Source organism: Chroicocephalus ridibundus, chromosome 7, assembly GCF_963924245.1.
Source record: "Chroicocephalus ridibundus chromosome 7, bChrRid1.1, whole genome shotgun sequence".
NCBI lineage: Eukaryota > Metazoa > Chordata > Aves > Charadriiformes > Laridae > Chroicocephalus > Chroicocephalus ridibundus.
In genome coordinates, this window is record NC_086290.1 from 29888738 (window position 1) to 29910654 (window position 21917).

Consider the following 21917-nt stretch of genomic DNA (forward strand, 5'->3'; position numbering starts at 1 on the left):
TTTCATGTTTAATTTCCTGACGTTACTCTTTGTAGGTCTAATGCAGCCTTAACACCAAGGGATTGTTCTTATTTAAAATATAATGCTTGGGGATGGGGGATTAGTTACCATAATACAAGTGCCAGTGAGATTTTATGGTAGTGCTTCTAAGCCGAAATCCACTTTGAAGGTTGACTGACTGCTACACACAGGAGTCAGACCAGGCTGGCTATTTTATGACTGCATGTTAAATTTAATGACTTCAAACAACTGTCTTGTCAGACAAGTCAGGCTTGTCTGGCAGTGGGACTCTGAACTGCCCTGCAGGGAATTTTTGCCTTTAGAGCACGGAATGCGACACTGCAAATAGCCCGGGGTGGATCCAGCTTTTGTTTTTAGCAACTAATACTTCCTGAACACAGCTATAAAAATTGTACTGAGCTTTGCCCTTCTAGATGTGTCTGTTTGCTTGAAGCCGTAGAAGAAGTGGAAGTTACTGTTAAATCTAAAAGCAACGCATATAAAAATACATAAATAGTGTTGATTTGAAACCTGGGGTAAACGTGCCTGTGTTCCACAGTTGCCAGTCTAAAGACTTCAGTGGGAGGACTTCAATGCTAGTTTTGCGTAAAATGTTTTCATTTAACTTAGAGTAAGCTGTAAGTGTTCAATACTACCTGACTTGTTATGAATTTTAAAATGTTATTACTGGTGCAAAAAATTCTTTTTCTTGTTGACTTTCTTCTGTAGACAAACTAGTCACTTAAAAAAACTGTCTGGATTTGAATATTTCTGTCATTCATCTCATCAGTCTTCATAAAATGGAGAGAAAGCTATTGTAATTTCTAGAGAATTTAGTGTATCAAAGACAAGAGCCTTTCCCAACTCAGTGTAGTTTGGTTATAGTTTCTTTTTGTTTCATTGCCTTAGAGAGTGTCATATCTGTCAGAAGGGCATTAGTGTAGTCCTCTCTGCTGTTGGCTTTGTTTCACTGTTGTTAAATGCTGAAGTTGGTGTTATCTTTCAGAGCTTCTTTTCCAGTTTAAGGTTGGCCTTGCTAGAGCTTTTATGTATATATTGCAACTGTGAAAATGTTAGATTTCATGGGAAACTTGCTAATTGTTTGGCATTGTTTAGCTACAGTATGGCTATGCATAATGTAGACCAGTAGACTGGCTTTATTTAGGACCTTTTTTTTTTTTCACTTTCTAGCATTGTACTAACAGTGTTGGTAAAGAAAAAAACCCCACCTCTTCTGGATGTTTTGTGGTTTTGTTGGTGTGGTGTGTTTTGGGTTTTTTGTTTTGCTTTTTATTTTTTTTGGTACCTGTTGGAAACACTATGCTGCTCAGGCCTGGCAGTCTTTCTTTTTAAAGTGTAAAGAGCTATGACAGCTGTTATTGTGCCAAGAGGATCTTATGAAAATGGAAGCCTAAAGCGTGGTGTGCTGTTTTGTGTTTGTTTTTTTTTTTTTTTTTTTTTTTAAAGAAAACCAGAAGTATTTAAGGAAGAGAAGGAACAAGGAAGTATTTTCACTTTTAGGTGCTCTGAGCTACATTTGATTTAATAGGCTTAAAATACTGGTTTTTGTTGTTGTTAGTGTGGTGAATGACAGAATGTTGCTATAGCAGTTTCACAGGCCTTTATTACAATAAATTGACCTCAGAAGCCTAAGCTCAGGCTCTGCAGATCTGTGGCTTGCTTCATGACTACCAACTAAAGGGCTTTTTTTTTTTTTTTTTTTTTTAGATTCCTTACAATAACACCCTTAAGATATCCTTTTTAAAACTCTGGTTGTTTCAGTTTATCACTATGAAGATAAATGGATTTTAGCTTCTGAGAATTTCAAGCTTTGGAGAAATTATCTTTCAGAAGTTTTAAGACATGCAGTTTTTATATATGAGTTAGTATTCAAATAAGATACAGAAATTTGTCTTGCACAAAAGCTAGGCAAGTTTCAGGTAAATACATGAAATGCTTGTGACTTAGCTGCAAAGTTTCTAAAATCAACATTTTCTTGTCTTCTAGTGACTGGAAAGTTGTAACTAGTGAAAGATGTTTTATTACCACTTACAGCTTCTTTCTGCTTTTACTGCTGTTGTACAAATCACAAATTTCTTTCTGTGTTTCTTGCTGATCTCAAAGGGCATGTCTGCAGAGTGCGTGTGGCAGGGCTGGGAAAGGTTACCAATCTAAAATTGGTTTATGACAGTTTGTCCTTGCGGTGTATTATCAAAACATACGTTGCTTTGTAAGCTGTGCTTTAAAAGTGTGGTGCATCTTCAACCAGCACCACGGAAAACAATTTGGAGCTGTTGGCTGACATACAGCCTCCAGCTACCTGTCTGCAGAATGACAACAAAAGGGTAATTATGAAAGTGGGGAATGAGAGAATATATTCCATAGGTTTCACTGCTTTTACTGGTAATAAGGCTTCTGAGTATTTAAGATGCTTTATTATGGGCTGGCTAAGTTACACTGCTGCCATAGACGGACACAGATACAATGGAGTAGCTAACAATTTATAGTGACTCAGTTGGAGCCGGGGTTGCAGTTGAGTGATTTGTTGCTCTCAGTAGCATCACAGATCTGAAGTATTGCCATACCCATGGGATGCAATCTTCTGCCACATGGTAACACAGGTATTTGTCGGACTGCAATGTTTACTGGCTTGGAAAGTTGATCTGGCATTGAAGAACACAAATGTATTCATGTTAAAATTAGGTCAATTTGTGTACCGCTATTAATGCAGTTTACTACTTCCGTCATGAGAAAATAGGACAGTTGTAAAGGTGGGTGGGAGGAGAACTCAACAGAAATAAATTCTAAAATCCATTGAATTTAAACTTCATATTAAATGGTAGTAGCTGACCTCAAAAAAAAAAAAAGTTCAGTTCAAGATAAAGAAGTTAAAAAGAAGATGCTGGGTAGGATAATTACAGTGTATATGGTACACAGCTGATATACATTACTACTGTCTGGTTTTATTATGAAATTAAAATTTTAAACCAATGTAAAATGATGGGTTTTCTCCTAAACCATCATGCTTCTGGCTTGGGAAACTGTAAGATGCATTTTAAACATGTAGGCTGGTCTTCAGAAATCATAGAATCATAGAATGGTTTGGGTTGGAAGGGACCTTAAAGATCATCTAGTTCCAACCCCCCTGCCATGGGCAGGGACACCTCCCACTAGACCAGGCTGCTCAAAGCCCCATCCAGCCTGGCCTTGAATACGTCCATGGATGGGGCATCCACAACTTCTCTGGGCGCTGCCTGTTCCAATGTCTCACCACCCTCATTGTAAAGAATTTCTTCCTAATATCTAGTCTAAATCTATCCTCTTTCAGTTTAAAACTGTTACCCCTCGTCTTATCATTACACTCCCTGATAAAGAGTCTGTCCCCATGCTTCCTGTAGGCCCGCTTTAGGTACTGGAAGGCCACTATAAGGTCTCCTCAGAGCCTTCTCTTCTCCAGGCTGAACAACCCCAACTCTCTCAGCCTCTCTTCATAGGCGAGGTGCTCCAGCCCTCTGATCATTTTCAAGGCCCTCATCTGGACCCATTCCAACAGGTCTGTGTCCTTCTTGTGCTGAGGACTCCAGAGCTGTACTCCAGGTGGGGTCTCACCAGAGCAGAGTAGAGGGGCAGAATCACCTCCTTTGACCTGCTGGCCACGCTTCTTTTGATGCAGCCCAGGATGTGGTTGGCTTTCTGGGCCGCAAGTGCGCATTGCCTGCTCATGGTGAACTTCTCGTCCATCAGCACCCCCAAGTCCCAGCACCCCCAAATGTATGTATTTAGCTATGTTTTAGGAATGGACATTTTTGTGTACTTTGCCATGGGTAACATTTACCTTTTTAAGTTTTGTTTCTTAAAACTGCTTCAAAAATTTAGCTTTCTTGCAGCTTTCCATGGGTGACTGGTGCATGGGGTCTGGGATGATTGAATCTGGCACAGGTTTTTCTTTTTCTTTATTAGCAGCAAAGTTCGAAGGCTGTTTTTAACTTCTGGTTTTAACATCTCTGATGTAATTTATATGTCTTAATTTGTAGCAAATTGTTAAATATTGGTTCACTTTTTCCTGGAATGATGTACTGCTAGTTCATAAGTCTTAGTTTTTGTTTGTTTCTGGAAAGGTGGCGTACTTCTGTTAGGTGGTTTATAAAGGAGATTTATTTCTTAGTGTTTCTTATGTAGATTCTGTTGCTAAGTGATCTTGTTTACTTTTTTGCCTTGATGATTTTTTTTTTAATTTTTCTTTCCCAAGTGGTGTTGAGTTAGTGCTGTTCCTTGGATGGAAATCTCAGCTATTTTGTGAGCTATTTTCAACTGGCACATACCAGTAGTGTTACCTGGTATTTTGATATCAAAGCTGATTATTTAATAACTCAGAATAATACATAATTAATTGGCTGGCAGGGGGTTGAAGTAGAACGGAGTTGGGTTAGAGTATGCTGCAGGTAATGATCAAACCGTACTGCAGTTCATGGTGTCTGCCAGAATTGGGAGGAGTTTTAGTGGCAAAGTGAATTGAGCAGTACGTGCACTTCAGGTAAGCAAAAACTTGTGGCCTTTTATAACATCTGTGACCTAGTCTTGTCATCTACATAATTACTTTTTCCTGCATATTTTGTCTGCTAATGCTCCCTCTTATTGCTAGTCTGCACTGATAGCCTTGCAACGGAATTATAGTTTAAGAATAAGGGGGTTTAAATTAATCCTAAACTTGAAGCTGTTTTAGGCTATATCGTTAAAAAGGAGCAAGCAGACATTTAATCTAATTTTGTCTTTTGTTCTCACCTTAAAGTTCTCTCATCCTTAACCTTTTGTTAAAGCAATTTAAATTATTTAATGAAGTCAGATAATGACGTTATTTGCACAGCTTCTTTCATGGTACATGACCAAGAAAAACTGAGTTTTCTTACAAAAGTTTGCTGTCAACAGCTAGTGATGAGCCTCAGCTGTGTCAACAAACAATTTTAATTTTAGAATACAAATAGAGTCAATTTAGTAGTACATGTTATATTTAAAGGAGAAGTTGCTCATATCAAGAAAAAACAAAGTAGTTCATTCAACAGGAAAAAAAGTCAAATAGGTTCAGGTTTTGCACATGCATGGGCATTATCATTAGAGGCAAGGACGCATGCATGTAGCAAAGTTTCTGTTAGTTACTTTGCCGTGGATTCTATTCGTCTGTCCTTTGTAGCCTGAGCTATATTGTAGTTGCTAAAATCATATCCCAGTTTTCCTCATCTTTATGATCTTGTGAAATAGCTTGCATGTGGCTAGAATAACTTGCTGTGAATTACAGGAAAGTTAAAGCTTTAAGCATGCAAACATTTTAAAAAAGCCGTAATGTCTGAAGACAGCATCTTCTGCTTCTAGCTCATTCTTTTAGGATATTAGCAAATCTTACTTCTTGCCCATCTTTTGGTTTGATTTTCAAGGTGTTTGTTCTCTGTAGCTTAGAAACCTTGGAAACCTTAGAAACCTCGGAAACCTTGAATTTATTCTTTATCTCAATGGCTTCCTTCATTCTCTATGTTGCAGTTTCATCTTGAGGACACTTAATAGGTGTGTGTTTAAGATAACTGTTTGGTAGTTCGATGCATATTAAACATGGGGACAAGGCTACATTATACTTGCAGGACATAATTTTATTTTTTTTTGACAAATTTTTAACAGAAAAAGAAAGGCGGTGATGACTAAAAACAAAACCATTGAAAGGGGAATAAAAGCAGAGACGAGGAGAAGAAAGATAATGAATAAGGGAGAGATTAGGAATGAAGTGGAAGAAGGGGAAATAATCAGGAAAAATGAACAAGAAAATGCAGTAAAGGCAGTGGAAGCAAATAATCAGACAAGATACGTATCTAGCTGGAGGTTTTATTTGGCACCTGTTGTCACAATATCTGAACACATTTCCTATATAATTAAATAGTGGTAGTGAAGTCAATTGTGTCTGGGTGTTTCTGACACTTCTTGCTTGAGTTAGAGAGGGGTCTTTAGGGGTACAGCAAAGGGTAAAGTCTAGAATGAGAAGGGGATTCCTGAGCTTTATAACTCCTGTGCTTGCTGTGGAAAGATGCTCTGAGAAGAGTTTTGCAGCACTTCAGTTTCTGGATTTCCATTTTTATTTTTATTCTGGTTTTAGTCATTAGTTTGTTTGGGTTTTTATTGTTTTGGGTTTTTTTGTTTGTGTTTTTTTTTTTTTTTCCTGGGAGGCTCTTTTGTAGGTAACTATTTTGCACTGACAGGACTCTGTCAGTCTTTCTTGGTACTCTTTTACATTGACATTGCCCCAGAATACTCTGTGTGTTAGTTATTCACAAATTGCTCCTTAATCTTAACACTGCAGGGAAATAATGTGTTATTTGGAAACATCTATGGTAATATGAAGGCAACAAGCAAAAGGGAGGAGATACAGAAGAGGGAAAAGAGAAGTATGAACAAAAAAGTTTAAAACTTTTGTAAAATTTTATAAATTATAGAGTAGATTTAGAAATAATTTAAAATCTATATTTCAGGCAAATATTTTAAAGTAATTTTTGAAAACTATTTGTAACATAGAATGTGGGACTGCATGGTTGTGTGTTAATGGACATGACTGTACATTCCTTGTGGAAGAATATTTTACCTATGGTCTGGCAGCTTGCTTTTGAAGATTAAGCAGCCTGACTTCTAAAGTGAGACTTATCTCAAATGTCATATTTTGACAGAATTTTCCTGTGCTGGTTTATGGTCATCTAGTATCTGTCCTCCCTGCTGGCACAGTACCCAGCCCTGAGGTCATGAACAGAGTCTGTGTGCTCTACTAAGAACAAGTAGGAAGCCTAACTTTTAATTCCTATCTGTTTTCTAGATACCTAGTATACGTGTCACATGAAAGTACCCACCTTTCCCCAATCTGTAAGCCACTTGCTTTGAGCTTTCGGATAGGGAACACTGAGAGTGATGTAAGAATGTATTAGAGGTTGTTCAGTTTCACTAGACAATAAAATGGCAGCAGCCACTACCTCGGGATTCTTAGGTTGCATTGATAACAACATTTCATCTTCAGTCAAAAGACTATAAACTAATATACTGCAGTGAAATGTGTTTTACAGTGCTTTCACTAAAATTGAACTTGTTTTCTGTGATAATTCCAGCTGTGGTATTCTCACACTGTAGTGATCCAATTGCAAAGTGGATGGAGTGGAATTTTCTGTAAGAATAAGAAAAAAACAAAGAGGAAAAAAAAATTGAAAGCTCCTTAGCATCTTTCCCCACCTCACCAGGAGCTTTGCTATGCAAGTTTATATTGCAAGGTGGCTCCTTCAGAGCATATTATTAATACCCCTTGAATTTCTTCTATGTTAGAATATCCTGTTGTACTTCTCTCATAATGGTCTGGGGTAAATGACACACACAGTTGTTTTTGGAAATACAAAGCTTGGACATGATTTCGGGTTTAGGGCTACCAAACTCAGAGATGACTTTTCTGACTTTGGGTTTGCCAGGGTACAACCCTGAACATGATAACATTATAACAATGTGGCATAAGAGAAGCCTTGTTATTACATCAGATAGATTAGTAGAAGCTAAAAGAAATTTATTCTTTTTTCTAGTGTTATCTTAGCCCTAAATTACCAAAATCTAATCAGCCAAATGCTTCTGACGTACAATTGGCCTGTTGCTTTTGCAAGTTTTGTCCGTTTGGCAATCCTACAGATTCTGGTATCTGTCCTTCCTGCTGGCACAGTACCCAGCCCTGAAGAACTGCTGGATGCAAAGAGAGTCTGTGTGCTCTACCAAGAAAAACTAGGAAGCCTAAATTTAGATTCCTATCTGTTTTACAGATATCTAGTGTACAAGTCACAGGCTCAGCATTGTCTCTTGAGCACTTCATCTGGCTCTAATCTGCTGCTAGCTGCCATGTTGATCAATGAATGAAGTAAAAAGCAAATTATTTTGTGATTAGGATTGTCACTGGAGTTCTTATTTAATTTTATAAGCCATAAAGAGTTTTGTGTACTATGCTATCAAGACTAGAATGTATTAGTGACTTTGTAAAGCCAGTATGTGTTACTCTGGAGAGTAAGTAAAGATTGCTGGTGGGGGGATAAGCTAAAATGCTTTAGTTGGCAATGGTACCAGGAAGTGGAAGCACATGAACTAATTAATAGAACAAGAATGTCACATCAGCACAATATGGCTGAGAATTTCAAAGGACACAGGATTTTTATTTTACTTTTAAAAACCTGTGTATTCCCTCCTTTCTCCCAGTTGTAATGCATTAAAGAAAGGCCTTCCATTCAAGTTAGTACTACAGAGATGTTGATGGATGACCTTGAGTGCAATATTGCCTAATGTTCTCCTCTTTTTTTTTCTTATTTTTTTTTTCCAGAAAGATCCAGATTACCTGAAGCTCTGGTTGGATAGTTTTGTTTCTAGCTATGAACAGTTTCTGGATGTGGACTTTGAGAAGCTGCCAACTAGGTACGTAGAATTACAGACATCTTTGTTTGATATCTGAAACGGAGCTGGTTGAGGGCCCAGTCTTTTTCAATGGCAATACTGCCTTTAAACAAAAGAAAGATTTTAAGTTGTTGAGTGGCACTCCCATTCTTTTGAAGGTCCATTTGGGTTGGGAATGATGAAACTAGATTTGCATCCTATCAGGAAATGGCATGAGTATTCACTTGTTCTTGCTCATAGAAATATAATCATTATACCTTGTGCATTGTTTGAATAAGTATTCATTAAACGTTGCATATGAAGTAGCATTAGTCAGTGCTTGGTGTCTGTATCAGCAATGACTGAATAGAAGTAAGATGTAGGTAAAGAGGCTTGTAACTTTATTTTAGGGATTGCTTTAAGATTAAGGATCAGGCGAAATGCTTAATGAAAGATTTGTATATCTTAGCTGAAAACCTTTTAAAAATTAGAATATGCACAAATGGACTTTAAAGTGATGTCTTTGCATCTGTGAAGACTTCAGTTCAGTGCAAGACTATTGTTGACTTCACCCATGTTGCTGATCATAAGTTCTCACATATAATCATGAGGTGGTATTGAAGTATAATTTCGGAGTTCCATAATTCGTATTTTGAATCTGTCTGTGGTGTTCCAAGGATCATGTTTTCAAGAATAACTTTGCAAATGAGGAATAGAAGCTTAGGCACTGGGTGTTTTCTCTTGCTTTTGAGATGCTTGCGTGAACTAAGGGTCTTGAGAAAAAACCAAATGTTACAGGATTCAGAGATCATGAGAACTGGTGTTGGTATTATAGCTGATACCACTACTGGTGTTTGAATGCAAAGAGTGCCTCTCCCTGCGTGATGGCTGCGGTCCAAGCCCTGTTGAAATCAATGGAAATTCTTTAATGGGCTTTGGATGAGATCCTGTTTGAAGGGTAAGTGATAGCCTCTACTGTTACAAGGAAATGAAGAATGCTGCAACTGGATCTCACTGGATAAAAACTGGTCTTCTCAGCTCTCTATATTAAAATTTTCCTCATGATGCCTATATGAATGCAAAATATATAGTGCGATTACCAAGAAGCAAGGCCCTCAGATTAATTCTGTGCACTTTCAGAAGATCTGTTTTCTTTGCAGTGTCAAAAATGCATCTTACTGTGTTTAGTTAAGGAAAAAGGTTTATCCTTTGACATGGGTTATCTACTATTTACTATTAAACTAAACTGCTATAAACTATTAAACATACTATTTAATATTGAAATCTGCACAGTGGAAGAGAAGAATATCTTGGTACTTTGGGGTTTCTAAGTGTGTTCTGGTTTATGTGTGTTCCTGGGTTAGTAAAAACTAAACATGAAGATTAGTTGTGCAGAACAATAGCAGCGTCTTTATTGTGCTTAATGGTGGTTTTCTGGGCATAAAATAGTGTATTTTTCTGAGGTTAATGACAGGATTAGTGATTTAGTCTGGAAGAATAGGTCCATGTGGATTTAGACTCATTTGTGTAACAGATGTAGAGAAAATGTATCAAAACAACGTGGGGATGAAGGCAGATCACTCATGTGCTTTCATGGCTGGATTAAAAATTACACTGGAATTAACAAAGAATTGCAATTTCTGCCCTCATTTGCATTTGTGAGATAATCACGTAATGTGAAAACAGGCATCTTTCTGGCGTTTGTCAGTTTATATTGCAGGCATTTACATTGTGGAGCTGATACTACCAAGCCTGCAAAAAAGAACAAGTAGGTCAGTGTGGAACCGCCAAATGCTCGTTTCCAGTGATTCTTCTCTTGGGGCCATAGGACCCGGTTGACTTGACTTTTTTTACTGAATTGCTTATTAAATAACTATTTTTGTCTTTTGGTCTTGGAAATAATATATGATGCTAGCTAAAATGAGGAACTGAGTGGACTAATACTTTTTTTGCCCCCCCTTATATAAATCTTGATATGCTTTACAGCTATATGCCTGAAAGACATTGTTTACCAAAGGGCAAATGCCAGTGAATAATGAGAAACTGTGTAGGGAGAAGAAAGCTTGTACAGATTGCTGGACAAAACTAACCTTTTCAAAGCCAGGCATGAAGTTTCGTGTCAATGTAAAACATGGGGGTTTTAGCATCCAAGAAACACCATTCAAGAAATGTAATGAAACTATTAGTGGGTTGTTTTTTTTTTCTAAAAGTCTAAAGAAGGACTCTTAATTGGCACTGTCATTTACTGATCTAAATGATAAGAATATTTCTTCTATAAATTAAAATATATTATTTCCTGAAATCTGCTTTGGAAATCTGAAAGATGCTACATAGTGCAGAATTAAGAAATCTGTAAATATAGAGGATGAGCGTATCCAGTGATATGATTTGACTGTATAAGTAGAGCTTATGGAGTTATGCAGCTTATAGGCTTATACAGTTTCAGCTCTACCTCCATCTTTGTGCATCTACCCTATATTTTTAAGTTAAATGGTTCATTAATAGTGTTTTCAATGATTTTACTGAAAAGGTGAGGTGATTTTACTTAAAAGGTGAAAATAGCTATGCTGACAGCTTTGAGCACTGAGCGCAAAAGATTAGTGCGCCTGTCTTCTTTTCCTAAAAACATTTACTCATCTCATATGTATTTACTGTGAAAAGGATAAAACCTTTACCAGCTGGTGGGAGGTTTTTTCCCCCTCATTGAAGGAGAGGAATTGTCGTTTGGTTTAATACATTTAGAAACAACAAAGACCTCCAGAGTGTTGTCATGCTTTTTTTTTTTTTGCTTTTGGTTTGCATGATCTCAAGCAAAGGAGCTTAAAGGAAGCTGATGCAAAGTACTATAGGAACCGTACTTTGTTAACTTATTGACTTCAAACCCGCATAAAGATGATGCAGGAATCATGCTAGGAATGCTGAGTACATGGTTTCATGGTTGTTGAAAAGTAAAGCCTGGTTTTCTACAGCACTTTGTTCCAAAGTGCTTACTGCTGGCAGAGGGGAGGTTGAAAGTCCCAGTATGTGAGTTTGAGCTGTAATAAGTGAATACAGTTTAGAGACTAATTTAACTTCCTTTCAAACACCTGAGATGGCAGAATATATTGCTGCATAACCATGTTAATGTAATGCAAGGCAGTTATAAAGAACCCAAATGTGCCAAGGTCTTTCTCATATTTTTGAGGTAGGGTACCAGCAGTCAAGTAAGACCATCAGTTAAGGTATGATTTTTGAGATTATTTTTTTTTTTTCCCATTTGCAATAGCTAGTTTACATAGCTAGTCTTGTCGGGAAAAATTGATGCTACGTGTTCACAAATTTAACTTCTAGATTTTTGTGGTGATATAGTAGTAATTTGCTCTGGAGTGAAAATAAAATTTATTATTTATAAATATTTATTTATATACTCTGTAGTATATTCAGTTTGAGTAATCCCGATTAGTTTTTCTTGTGCCAGTCTCGCATAAGGCAGTAAATTCTCATGGGTTGTGCAATAGCACAGACCGGCAGCTACTGCAGAGAAAACATTCTCTGGGACATGAGGCATGAAGGGTATGCTGTTTGCTCTCTTGTAAAGCATTTTATGATCTTCTGAAAAAGACTCGTTGGCCATTTTAGGGAAATTACTTTTGGATATATCATTTCAGCTGTCAAAAATTGTGGTCTTCCTAATACAGAGATGGTAAATTATCAGATTATGAGGAGCCATGCTTATAGTCCTAGAGGGTATGGATCTGCTGGCATCTTGAGGGGTGAAGCTGCTATCACAGAAATTAAAATTTCTTTCTTGGCCGTTGTGTTGGGAAAAAGCAGTTGCTTTCAGTTTTGTGGTCTCTATCAGTTTAGAGCCTAGGGCCTATAAAATTTCTTAAAACTTTTTGAATCCCTTGAGATTCTGAATCCCAGGGTCTGAAAGGCAAATTGCACAGCTCTGAAGAGACAAGAGAACGAACAGTATTTGGTCCTCTGTATAAGTACAGGTAACACTTCTTCTCTAGGACATGGGAGCTTGCTGTCACTTACACCGATCTAGTTGTTTTACTAAATTGGGTCTCAGGTTTTCCCTTCCATATAGGCTTCCTTTTCAACTTTAGAAGCTAAACAATGTATTGTTCCCCATTTCCCTCAAATAATTGGTATCACAGTGTTTAGTGTTAAGTCATTGCATTTCTCAGCACTTTTTTGCTGCTTATGCGTACACAGATGTGTGTATGCAAGTGTCATATTAGTGAGGTTTTGAGCTAGCTGAATCTTTTTGTTTGTCGTAATTTTCCCCCTGGCTTTGGCCATGTTGAAGGCCTTGTAAGCTGTGAGGGTCTTGTTTGTGTCTTCCTTTTCCTGTGTAGAGTTCATAGAGAACGTGTCAGGGTAAGCAGCTGATGCCAAAGGCAAACTCTCTTGAAGCATGTGCAACAGTGGATAAACACTCTTCATCCTAGAGAATGTTCTAACGCATCTATATATTTCTATACTGCTTCTGTATGGCAGTTCCTGGAGCACTGGCTTAGCTACTGGTTTTATTTGTGGGTTCTTTTTCTTTTTTTTTTTTTTCTTTTCTTCTTTTGGTTCTCACTGGTGTATGTCTAAAAATGTTTCAGTTTAGCAAAAACAATAGGTAAGGGTACCTAAATATTCTTCAGGGCCATGGCTGGCCTTGGTAGAGTTGTTACATTTAACACCAACACAAAGCATGTTCACCTAGAGCAGGTTGCACAGGAACGCGTCCGGGAGGGTTTTGAGTATCTCCAGCCAAGGAGAGTCCACAACCTCTCTGGGCAGCCTGTTCCAGTGCTCTGTAACCCTCAAAGTAAAGAAGTTTTTCCACATGTTCAGACAGAATTTCCTGTGTTCTGGTTTGTGCCTGTTGCCTCTTGTCCTATCGCCGGCCACCACTGAAGAGAGTCTGTCCCCATCCTCATGACACTCGCCCTTTAGATATTTATAAGCATTGATAAGATCCCTTCTCAGTCTTCTCTTCTCCAGGCTAAACAGACGCAGGTCTGTCAGCCTCATGAGAGAGATGCTCCATTCCCTTGATTGTCTTTGTAGTCTCCGCTGGACTCTCTCCAGTAGTTCCTTGTCTTTCTCGAACTGGGGAGCCCAGAACTAGACACAATACTTCAGATGTGGCCTCACCAGGGCAGAGCAGAGGGGGAGGATGACCTCCCTTGACCTGCTGGCCACACTCTTTCTAATGCACCCCAGGAGACCATTGGCCACCTTGGCCCCAAAGGCACATTGCTGGCACATTTCCTTTTGGTTCATTAGAATGTGTTTGTGAGCCATCAGTTCAGTAACCTTTCTTATAGACGCTTGTTGGAACACTACATGAGCACATTGAAATTGATTGGTAACACGTCATTTGCATGAGTAACAATTTTGTGTGTGGTTTTTCTTTTTAGGGTGGATGACGTTCCTCCAGGAATATCACTGCTTCCTGATAACATTCTTCAGGTCCTCAGGCTCCAGCTGCTACAGTGTGTCCAGAAAATGTCAGATGGACTAGAAGAGCAGCAGCAGGCTCTGTCACTTTTACTTGTGAAATTCTTTATCATCCTTTGCAGGTATTTGTTCTGATTGTTACCTCAGCGAGGCTATTGTTTTATTTAAGGCATCTTGATGCAGCCTATAAACATAGATGCTAATGACAAGTACAATGTGATTTGACACTTTCCAATAGAAACAGAGAAATGCCACTTTCACAATCTTGAAAATAAAGGAAGAGGGAATAAAAGAGAGAGGGGAGCAGTGCAATCATTTTTGCAATAATGTTTGACACAAGAAATAGAAGGGGATTAGACACTAAATTCATTGTAATTATATCAGATATATCAATGGTAATTCAAGATATTGTATACCTGGTATAAGAAATACTTTTAAAATAAAAGGCACACTCTAACAGGTGTTGGATATGAGATAACTCAAGAGAGAATTGTACAGGAAGAACTGTTTCACATTCTTAACGTGCTTATAATTCTATAAACAGCTTAGGAAACTTACTTATTACACTATTAATGCAGCTAGATTCCTTCTGAAACTTGCGCCTTATTTTGTAATTCTTTTGAAGCAGGTGAATAAACTGTTTTTAAGGATCTATTCCTCAGTATTTTTTCGGTCTTCTATTGCAAACTGCATTAAGAGAGGAAGGGGACAAAATATAATAGGGAATCTCTTTTTCTGAGGAGTATTTGAAGCAGCTTTATTTGAGTCCTTTGACTCTCCTTCCCCTTGAAAAAAATACAAAGGGCTGTAGAGCAGTGTTTAAGTATCCTGGAATATTAAATATAAACCGAGTAGGTGGCGGTAATGCGTTTCTGAATTACAAACTGTTGTCGGTCTTACTTAACTGCTTAAAAGTTCTCCTTACGTCATCACTTCAGTATCTGATCTTTGTGACTAGTCCTCAAGACTGAGAAATAACATATGCACACTATTTCTTTGTTGCTATTGTTTTATTTATGTTCTAAAATAATTTATTAGATACTTGTTTTCCTTGGGAGAATTTAAAGTGAATAAATGCTTCTAGGTAATATGGTTGCTAAAGTTTTGGAAAGTGTATGCACTAGTAATGTGGGAGAAGTGGAAGTTATTGTCTTTGTTATCAGATGCCATTTCTGAGCTTTCTATTTAAAGTGTCCTGGGAATCTGCTTAACCTCTGAAACCCCAAATTCCAGATAGAATTCGCCTACAGCATAGTGACTCGGGCCTTTCTTTTCCTTCCTGTTAGGAGAAAACTTGTGAGCTCTGTTACTGTGACAGAAACAAACATTTGAGTACATGCAGTCTTTTGGAGAGTATTTTTGTAATGCTGATATACTTTTGTATGATTATAGACAGAATGCTAAAACAAACATTGTTTGAACTAGCCTCAAATGGTACACTGTGTACATTTCTGTGGTTTTTATGTTGTCTTCATAGAAATTTGGCTAATGTGGAGGAGATTGGGATGTGTTCATACATTAACCATGTTATCACCATGACTACGTTATACATTCAACAGGTATGTGGTTAACAATTCTCATCTGTTATTTTTTCCATCCATTACTTCCTGCTCGTGCTTATGTGATCTGATTTTTTTCAATAATAGTGTTGTGTGGGGAACAATTTGTGGGCTCAGAACTGTTCTGGAGGAGATCAAGATTAATTTTCAACTTCGAGAAATCTTCTGACCACAGCTTTCTTTTTTTCCTCAGTTAAAAAGCAAAACAAAAGAAAAAGAAGTGGCAGATCAGACCCCCATAGAAGAATTTGTGAGACATGCATTGGCTTTTTGTGAAAGTCTCTATGATCCATATCGAAACTGGAGGCAGCGAATTTCAGGGTATGTGCGGAACTAGGACAGAACTATAAATACTGTGGTTTACGATGACTTTAGATAAGCGATATATAGAATTTCTGCCAGAACTACTACTGCCTGATACCAAACTAAAATGAAAAGTAGTTACATGTATATTCTTCTGCTGTTTCATTTTACAACTGTTAGAATTGATAGCCTTGAGCACTTGGTACTGTGTTTTACCATTGTTTTTTTCCTCGAAAATGCACTCTTTAGAATAGCATTAATGAAATAGTTTTTCTACCAAAGTTAACATCAAGAAGCAGGTGTGCCTGAAACTGAACTTTGGTGCTACCAAGGTTGTCAAACTAGTAATATATCCTGTTACATTTAGTGGAAAGCTGATGGCTTTTTAAAAGGTGGGAAGTGTAGAGAGCCAGGGAACCGGCTTTCCGAGAAGCTTAACTTCTGTCATTCTATGCACAGGCCCTGTTCTTTGAACGTGCTAGTGATTCACTTTATCTGCTATAACTGGCAGACTAGCTGGTGGCTTAGTTACAATAAGCAAGTACTAAATAACAGATTACTGTTTGTTGTTTGTTTTTTTTTTTTAACTAAACCATATTGTAAAATGTTAAGGTATTTCTAGGAGCAGAACAGTGAATACAAGATTAGCTGTGATTCATTTTTTCAGGATGAAATACTACTTTACTGATTTTTTTAATATTGTAGGCAAAAGGCAAATCCTGATTTTTCGCAGTATTTTCTACTCTGAAGTCATAAATTAATAAATAAGTAATAAACAAAGGTACCATATCTAATTTCTTTGGTGTATCTTTTTTACTGTAATTGCAGACGTTTTCTTAGTGCAGTTGAAAAGAGCAGACAGAAGTACAAACCAGCTTCCCTCACTGTTGAGTTTGTCCCTTTCTTTTACCGTAAGTATTATCATGACATGTTTAAAAATAGTCATTTTTGGAGGAGTGAATATAGTGATTCCCAGTTCCTTTCCTATGAGAATGCTGATAAATGTAAAAGCCCCTTGCTTTCTGAGGCTGAATGAAGCAGGTTGCTTTGGTTTGCTTGTTTTTTAACTCTGAGCATCACCATCTTGCGATTCTTACTCATCTTTGAAAGCCTCATTTTTTTTCAGACTTTATTTCAGTGTCTAATGTGTTTTAATAGGTTTGGTTCTGTGAATTGCCAACTTTCCCATTTATTAGGGTACATATAGTGGTTGCACTAAGGTCTCTGTAGCAACTGTAATGATAAGTCGCATGGAAAAATAATCTTAGGAAAGTGTTCATGCATTTTTGTCTCTTAATATGATTTAACAGCTAGAAAGAAGTAAACTCTATGCCATCGAACTAGCAAATGCTCTGTGGAGTGCAGTTTGGGAAACTGCTGTTTTGTGTCTGGTTAAGTCATTAAATATCATAATGGCTACTTTGGAATGCACGTGTTCTTACCATTACAGATCGGCTGTGTGGAAAAGGAGGACTTATGTGGCCATGTTCTGTACTTAAATCTTGGGGAGGTGGGATGCCCAGCTAGTTTGCCAGTTTAGCACACCAAAGTGCTAGTGCCAACAGAATTGAAGCAGCAGGAATATGCCGGAGATATGAATGAAATCAGCCCTTTTTGCAGCTGCTAACTCAGCTTTAATTGAAAATAAAAAAGGAAGGTTTTATTCCCAGAGTGGTAGCATTTATAGTCACATAGTGCTCCTGTTCCTCGAGTTTCCTTCTTTGTGTATGTAAAATAGGCTAGTTGCCAAAAAGTCTGAAGAGCTGATGCCAGTGAAATGCCATTGTCTTTGTGCCAGGGCACTGGGAACCCACTGTAAAGGCTGCTACTGCGGAATGTCATCTGCAGGTTCTCTCCTCCCCATTCAGTGCATTGTGCTCTGGTTCCTCCCAAATCTGTTAAATATTATATACTGTGATTGAGCTACAAGTGTATGAATTATCTGGGAGACACTCATCTGCTGGTTGGTCAAGTGGCAAGAAAGACAGAACAAGAAATTGCTGAGCGTGTGCTTTAGACATTCTACCATGGCAGCACTAATTTGAGTCTTTTTTCAGTCTACCCAGACTAATGATTTATTCACAATCTGCTAGGTACTGCTCTTTTGAATTTGCCTGAGGTTCTGCAAAAGATTCAGAGGCTAAAAAGCCAAGGGAGTGGTGAGACTAGCAGACTTAACAGTGTGATCATCTAAGCCTTGTTTCCTTTGAAGACTAGATTTAAAAAATAGCCATGCAATTTTCTTTTAAAAAAGGCTTATACATTCAGTGTATAGTCAGAAATCTTACTTACCAGTAATTGGTAATAGTCTTAAAGGTTATATGATGATTATTATAATGAATATAAGATTCTTGCATCTTCAGTTTCTATTGTTTGTTTACAATCTCAGTTTTTACAAACCTAAGTCATTATTGTTTTTTTCTCATAAAGTAATTGGAAGTTTTATGATGGTCAGTTCCAAATAATCCTTTGCAGTTTGTTACAGCTACTTTGAGTCTAGTGTTATTGCTATAGCAACAATATCCAGGTTATATCTATTGCTAAGATGAGTTCCTGAAGCTGTTTATAACTAATTTATGTCAGATATGGCATGAGAAGGGATGCAGGATAATTGTCTTTAAAGAGATTACTGCTAGAAAAGTTACAGACCTGCACAGGCTTCCCTGGGAAGTTTGGCTTAAAGGGAGCAATTTCAGGGACTGTTTTTCTGAGCTACCTGCACTGCATCTGGCATTAGATTTTCTGTGCCAGAATTTCTCTAACCTTTGTCATGTTTGATAACTGCTTGCGTGTTAGCATGTCCTTCTGTTTCTCATTAGCATGGACTAAATGGGCTTTTATTTTACGTTATGGATCAGGTCAACAGTAGTTGTATGTCTATAGTTCTGTCAGCCTGCGTGAAAAGTTTTATGCAAGCTGAAGGTCTGGCCCTGTGAGTTCCTGATAAATGTGGTCTTGTCATGTTACTTCGATAATGTTGGAATTGATGTGTTTGCGGCTGATTTATGTAAAAGGAAGTGGAGATTATATAGTTGATTTTTTTTTAAATTTGGATGGTGACAGGGAGTAGAGGAGCTCTTTTCATTATTTCATTTGGTGGGGTTTTTTGAGTGGAAAAACTTTGTATAATTTATATGACTGAAGTAAGGAATCCTTCTCCTTCGTATTTACGCTGATCAGAATGCTTTCAAGAAAGTGAACATCTCAAGGAGAGCCTAAAATGTTGCCTGCTGCATCTCTTTGGAGCTATTGTGGCTGGTGGGCAGGTAAGGATGTTCTAAACTCTTTTCAGTTGCTGGAGCCTCCAAAGGTCTGTTCATTGTTTAAGGCTTGTAAATACCCCATAACCCATAAATGAGAAGGGCCTTTATAGCTTGGAAGCTGCTAAAAAATTTTGCAAGAATGCGAAGAAAAGAGAATGTTGATCATCAGCAAAGCCACCATCCGCTCTTTTGGCTGACTTCTGTAATGTCCTACTTAGTCTGGTCACAAGCAAATGTGCTGCAGCTTGAATGCAGCTCCCTAGAGAAGGCAGGCAGTCCCTGACAAGGTTTCTCAAAGTTCTCTATGAGACTGGGCTCTTTCCCCAGATTTAAGGTCGCCCTGAGCCTATGCAGTCAGACCCCCAGGAAGAGAGGTGAGGGAAACGCACTGAGGGCCCAGACAGACATTGCTAATTATTATGTTCTTTTCAAAAATTTTAAGGTATTACTAATCTCATGATCTAAAATGAAAATTCAAGTGAAGGTTTACCTAGAATTAGCAGTTTATCAAGGCTACCCTATAAGAATTTTATAACGTGCATTTAAATTATATTTACTTTTCCCTATAAGGGTTCTCTTTGGAACAAGAAAGCCTAGTTAAGTGAACAAGATGGGATACATTTCATCTGTAGCCATCAATATAATCTGAGTAGACTATTTCATATTTATTTAACATGGCATTAACAGACATAATAATGCATGTTGCATGATTCAGATAAATCAAACGTGTTCAAATCAGCAGTTTCTATCTGAGTTTGTTTATTTATTTATTATTATTTTTTCCTTAATCATTTTTTTCCCCCATGGGTTTCAGAGGAATGCTCTTCAAGCAGTATCTCCTGCCACCATGGAAGTCTTGATGCGTGTTTTAGCAGACTGTGACAACTGGGATGACAGGAACCCTGAGGAAGTGAGCAGGAAGGCAGAACTGACCCTGAAGTGCCTGACAGAAGTTGTCCATATCCTTCTAACCAGCAGTTCTGACCAGCGGCAAGTGGAGACGAGTACAATATTGGAGAACTATTTCAAGTTACTTAATTCAGACCATTCAGCTTTACCTAATTCAAGGCGATGCAGGCAGTGGGAGAGCAGGTTCATAGCACTACAGATCCAAATGCTGAGTGAGTACCCTATTGTGCGGTTCCTTTACATACTTCTTGGTAATAACTCCGAAGCAAGTCATGATTGAACTATGATAGTAATATAACTGAATGTTCTACTAAAATATGTTCACTTGGCTAAACAATCAAAAAACTTCAAATATTTCTTCATTGACATTACTTTACATGTATTCTTGTTTAATCATTCACTACACCATTCAGTGTGTCAAGGTTCATGGACTGCCAGTCTCTGTTAAAAAAGCCCCAAACTTTTGCTAGGCAACAGGTGACACTCATCAGCAGCTTAATAATTGCATAATAAGACGAGTCTGTAATAAAATATCCATGTGGTGGCTGTTTTGTGACAGTTCGCTTTTCAAATGTCATTATTATAAACATTGGCCAAAGCTGATGGGCTTGAAACGGGTGTAAGTCATTAGATAAGAATTCAGGATTTGGAGTTTTTTCCACTTTGATGTTCAGAATGGGAAATATAAATAAAGGTATTTCATTTCCTAATTTTCCAAGAAAACTGAAGAATAGTACTGAGGCAATGAAGAATGCTTACAGTATAAGGCTGCTGTAGAATGCAGAGTAATTGCTTGATAAGGAAGCAAATGTTTGTGCGCTTTAAGTGAAAGGCACGCTGCTTATGTACTCGCAAATGGCAATTACTTTAAACAGGGCCCCAAAGCAATCAAAGATATTTGGTAGCTGAATTTTTCTTCACATATAGTAGGTTACATGATAATTTTTACAGGATCAAAATGTTTAGCTTTAGGCCTAGTGCTCTGTGCTTAAAATGCACAGCTTATAGTTTGTTGTATAATTTTTTTCCCCGTGTTTATTATGTAATGTGCAGAAAAAATGCTTGATAGATTTGGGAAGTGTTTTGTCTTTGATGCCAGTTCTGTTTTAATTTTATAGATACCATCACAGCCATGTTAGACTGCACAGATAGGCCTGTTCTGCAGGCAATTTTCCTTAACAGTAACTGCTTTGAGCATCTCATTCGACTGTTGCAGAACTGCAAGGTAAATTTTCCCTTATCAGCATATTTTTAACAAAACCTGTCTTGTAATGTTGCAGGTATATTAATTACCTTTATATCTTCCTTCTGAATTAGATGCAACTTTATAGTATCTGCATACTGGAAGTAAAACTTTGGATTGGTTAGAGCCACTAATGCCATGAAAGATCCAAGTTGCTGTAAAACCTTTTTATTTCTAATGAAGTAGAGGTGTTTTCTTGTCTGTCTTGTGGTTAAAGCAACGAATGCTTATTTTGAGTCCTGAGCAAAATACCTTTACAGACCCTGCTCAGTTTCTAAAAATCTGTTAAGGTTGTTACTGGGATCAATCATATCCTTCCCCCCTCCCCCCCTTTTGTTTTGTTTTGGTTTTTAATATTCTGTCACTGGATTGCTAGGAAGTCACTTACAACTGCTGCCAGATGGAGGTCTGAATTCTGATTTCGGAGGCACATTTTTCCATTTAAAAAAACCTTGCTGGTGTGCCTTTGTAAATGTTTCAAAATATTTGAGTCTTGTATTGCTGACATAAATCATGAGCTGAAGCTGTTACAAATGTTCTTCAGTTGTTCTTCTCCTACACAGGATTTAGTGTTTACGTAGTTGTTAGTGTTTTCACCTCAGTCCCTGATGGTCATAATTTGCAAGCTAGTGTCTTCCTTTGATTGCTTTGTAGATTTTATTTTTCTCTATGCAAAAGAACATCAGTATGATGTAACTCTGTGGTATATTTTATTTCTCTTTTTGTGATATGTTGGTGGTGTGGTTATTTTGAGCTCTGCTAAGGCTAGATAATTTAATG

At 37.6% G+C, this 21917-nt stretch overlaps 1 protein-coding gene across 11 annotated transcripts in view; it reads left to right on the top strand.

Annotated features, from left to right (window-relative positions):
• The window catches only part of NBEAL1 (neurobeachin like 1), an 89868-nt gene that overhangs the window by 12157 nt on the left and 55794 nt on the right, over positions 1-21917 (top strand). For all 11 annotated transcript variants that reach the window (XR_010071949.1, XR_010071948.1, XM_063341084.1 and 8 more), the window contains exons 3-10: positions 8369-8460; positions 13821-13982; positions 15338-15419; positions 15613-15740; positions 16551-16633; positions 18903-18988; positions 19800-20106; positions 21013-21119. Coding sequence is in view for 9 of the 11 variants with exons in the window: in XM_063341084.1 (XP_063197154.1) it covers positions 8369-8460; positions 13821-13982; positions 15338-15419; positions 15613-15740; positions 16551-16633; positions 18903-18988; positions 19800-20106; positions 21013-21119 (1047 nt within the window). In the remaining 2 variants the exon portion in view is untranslated. The remainder of the gene's footprint in view (positions 1-8368; positions 8461-13820; positions 13983-15337; positions 15420-15612; positions 15741-16550; positions 16634-18902; positions 18989-19799; positions 20107-21012; positions 21120-21917) is intronic.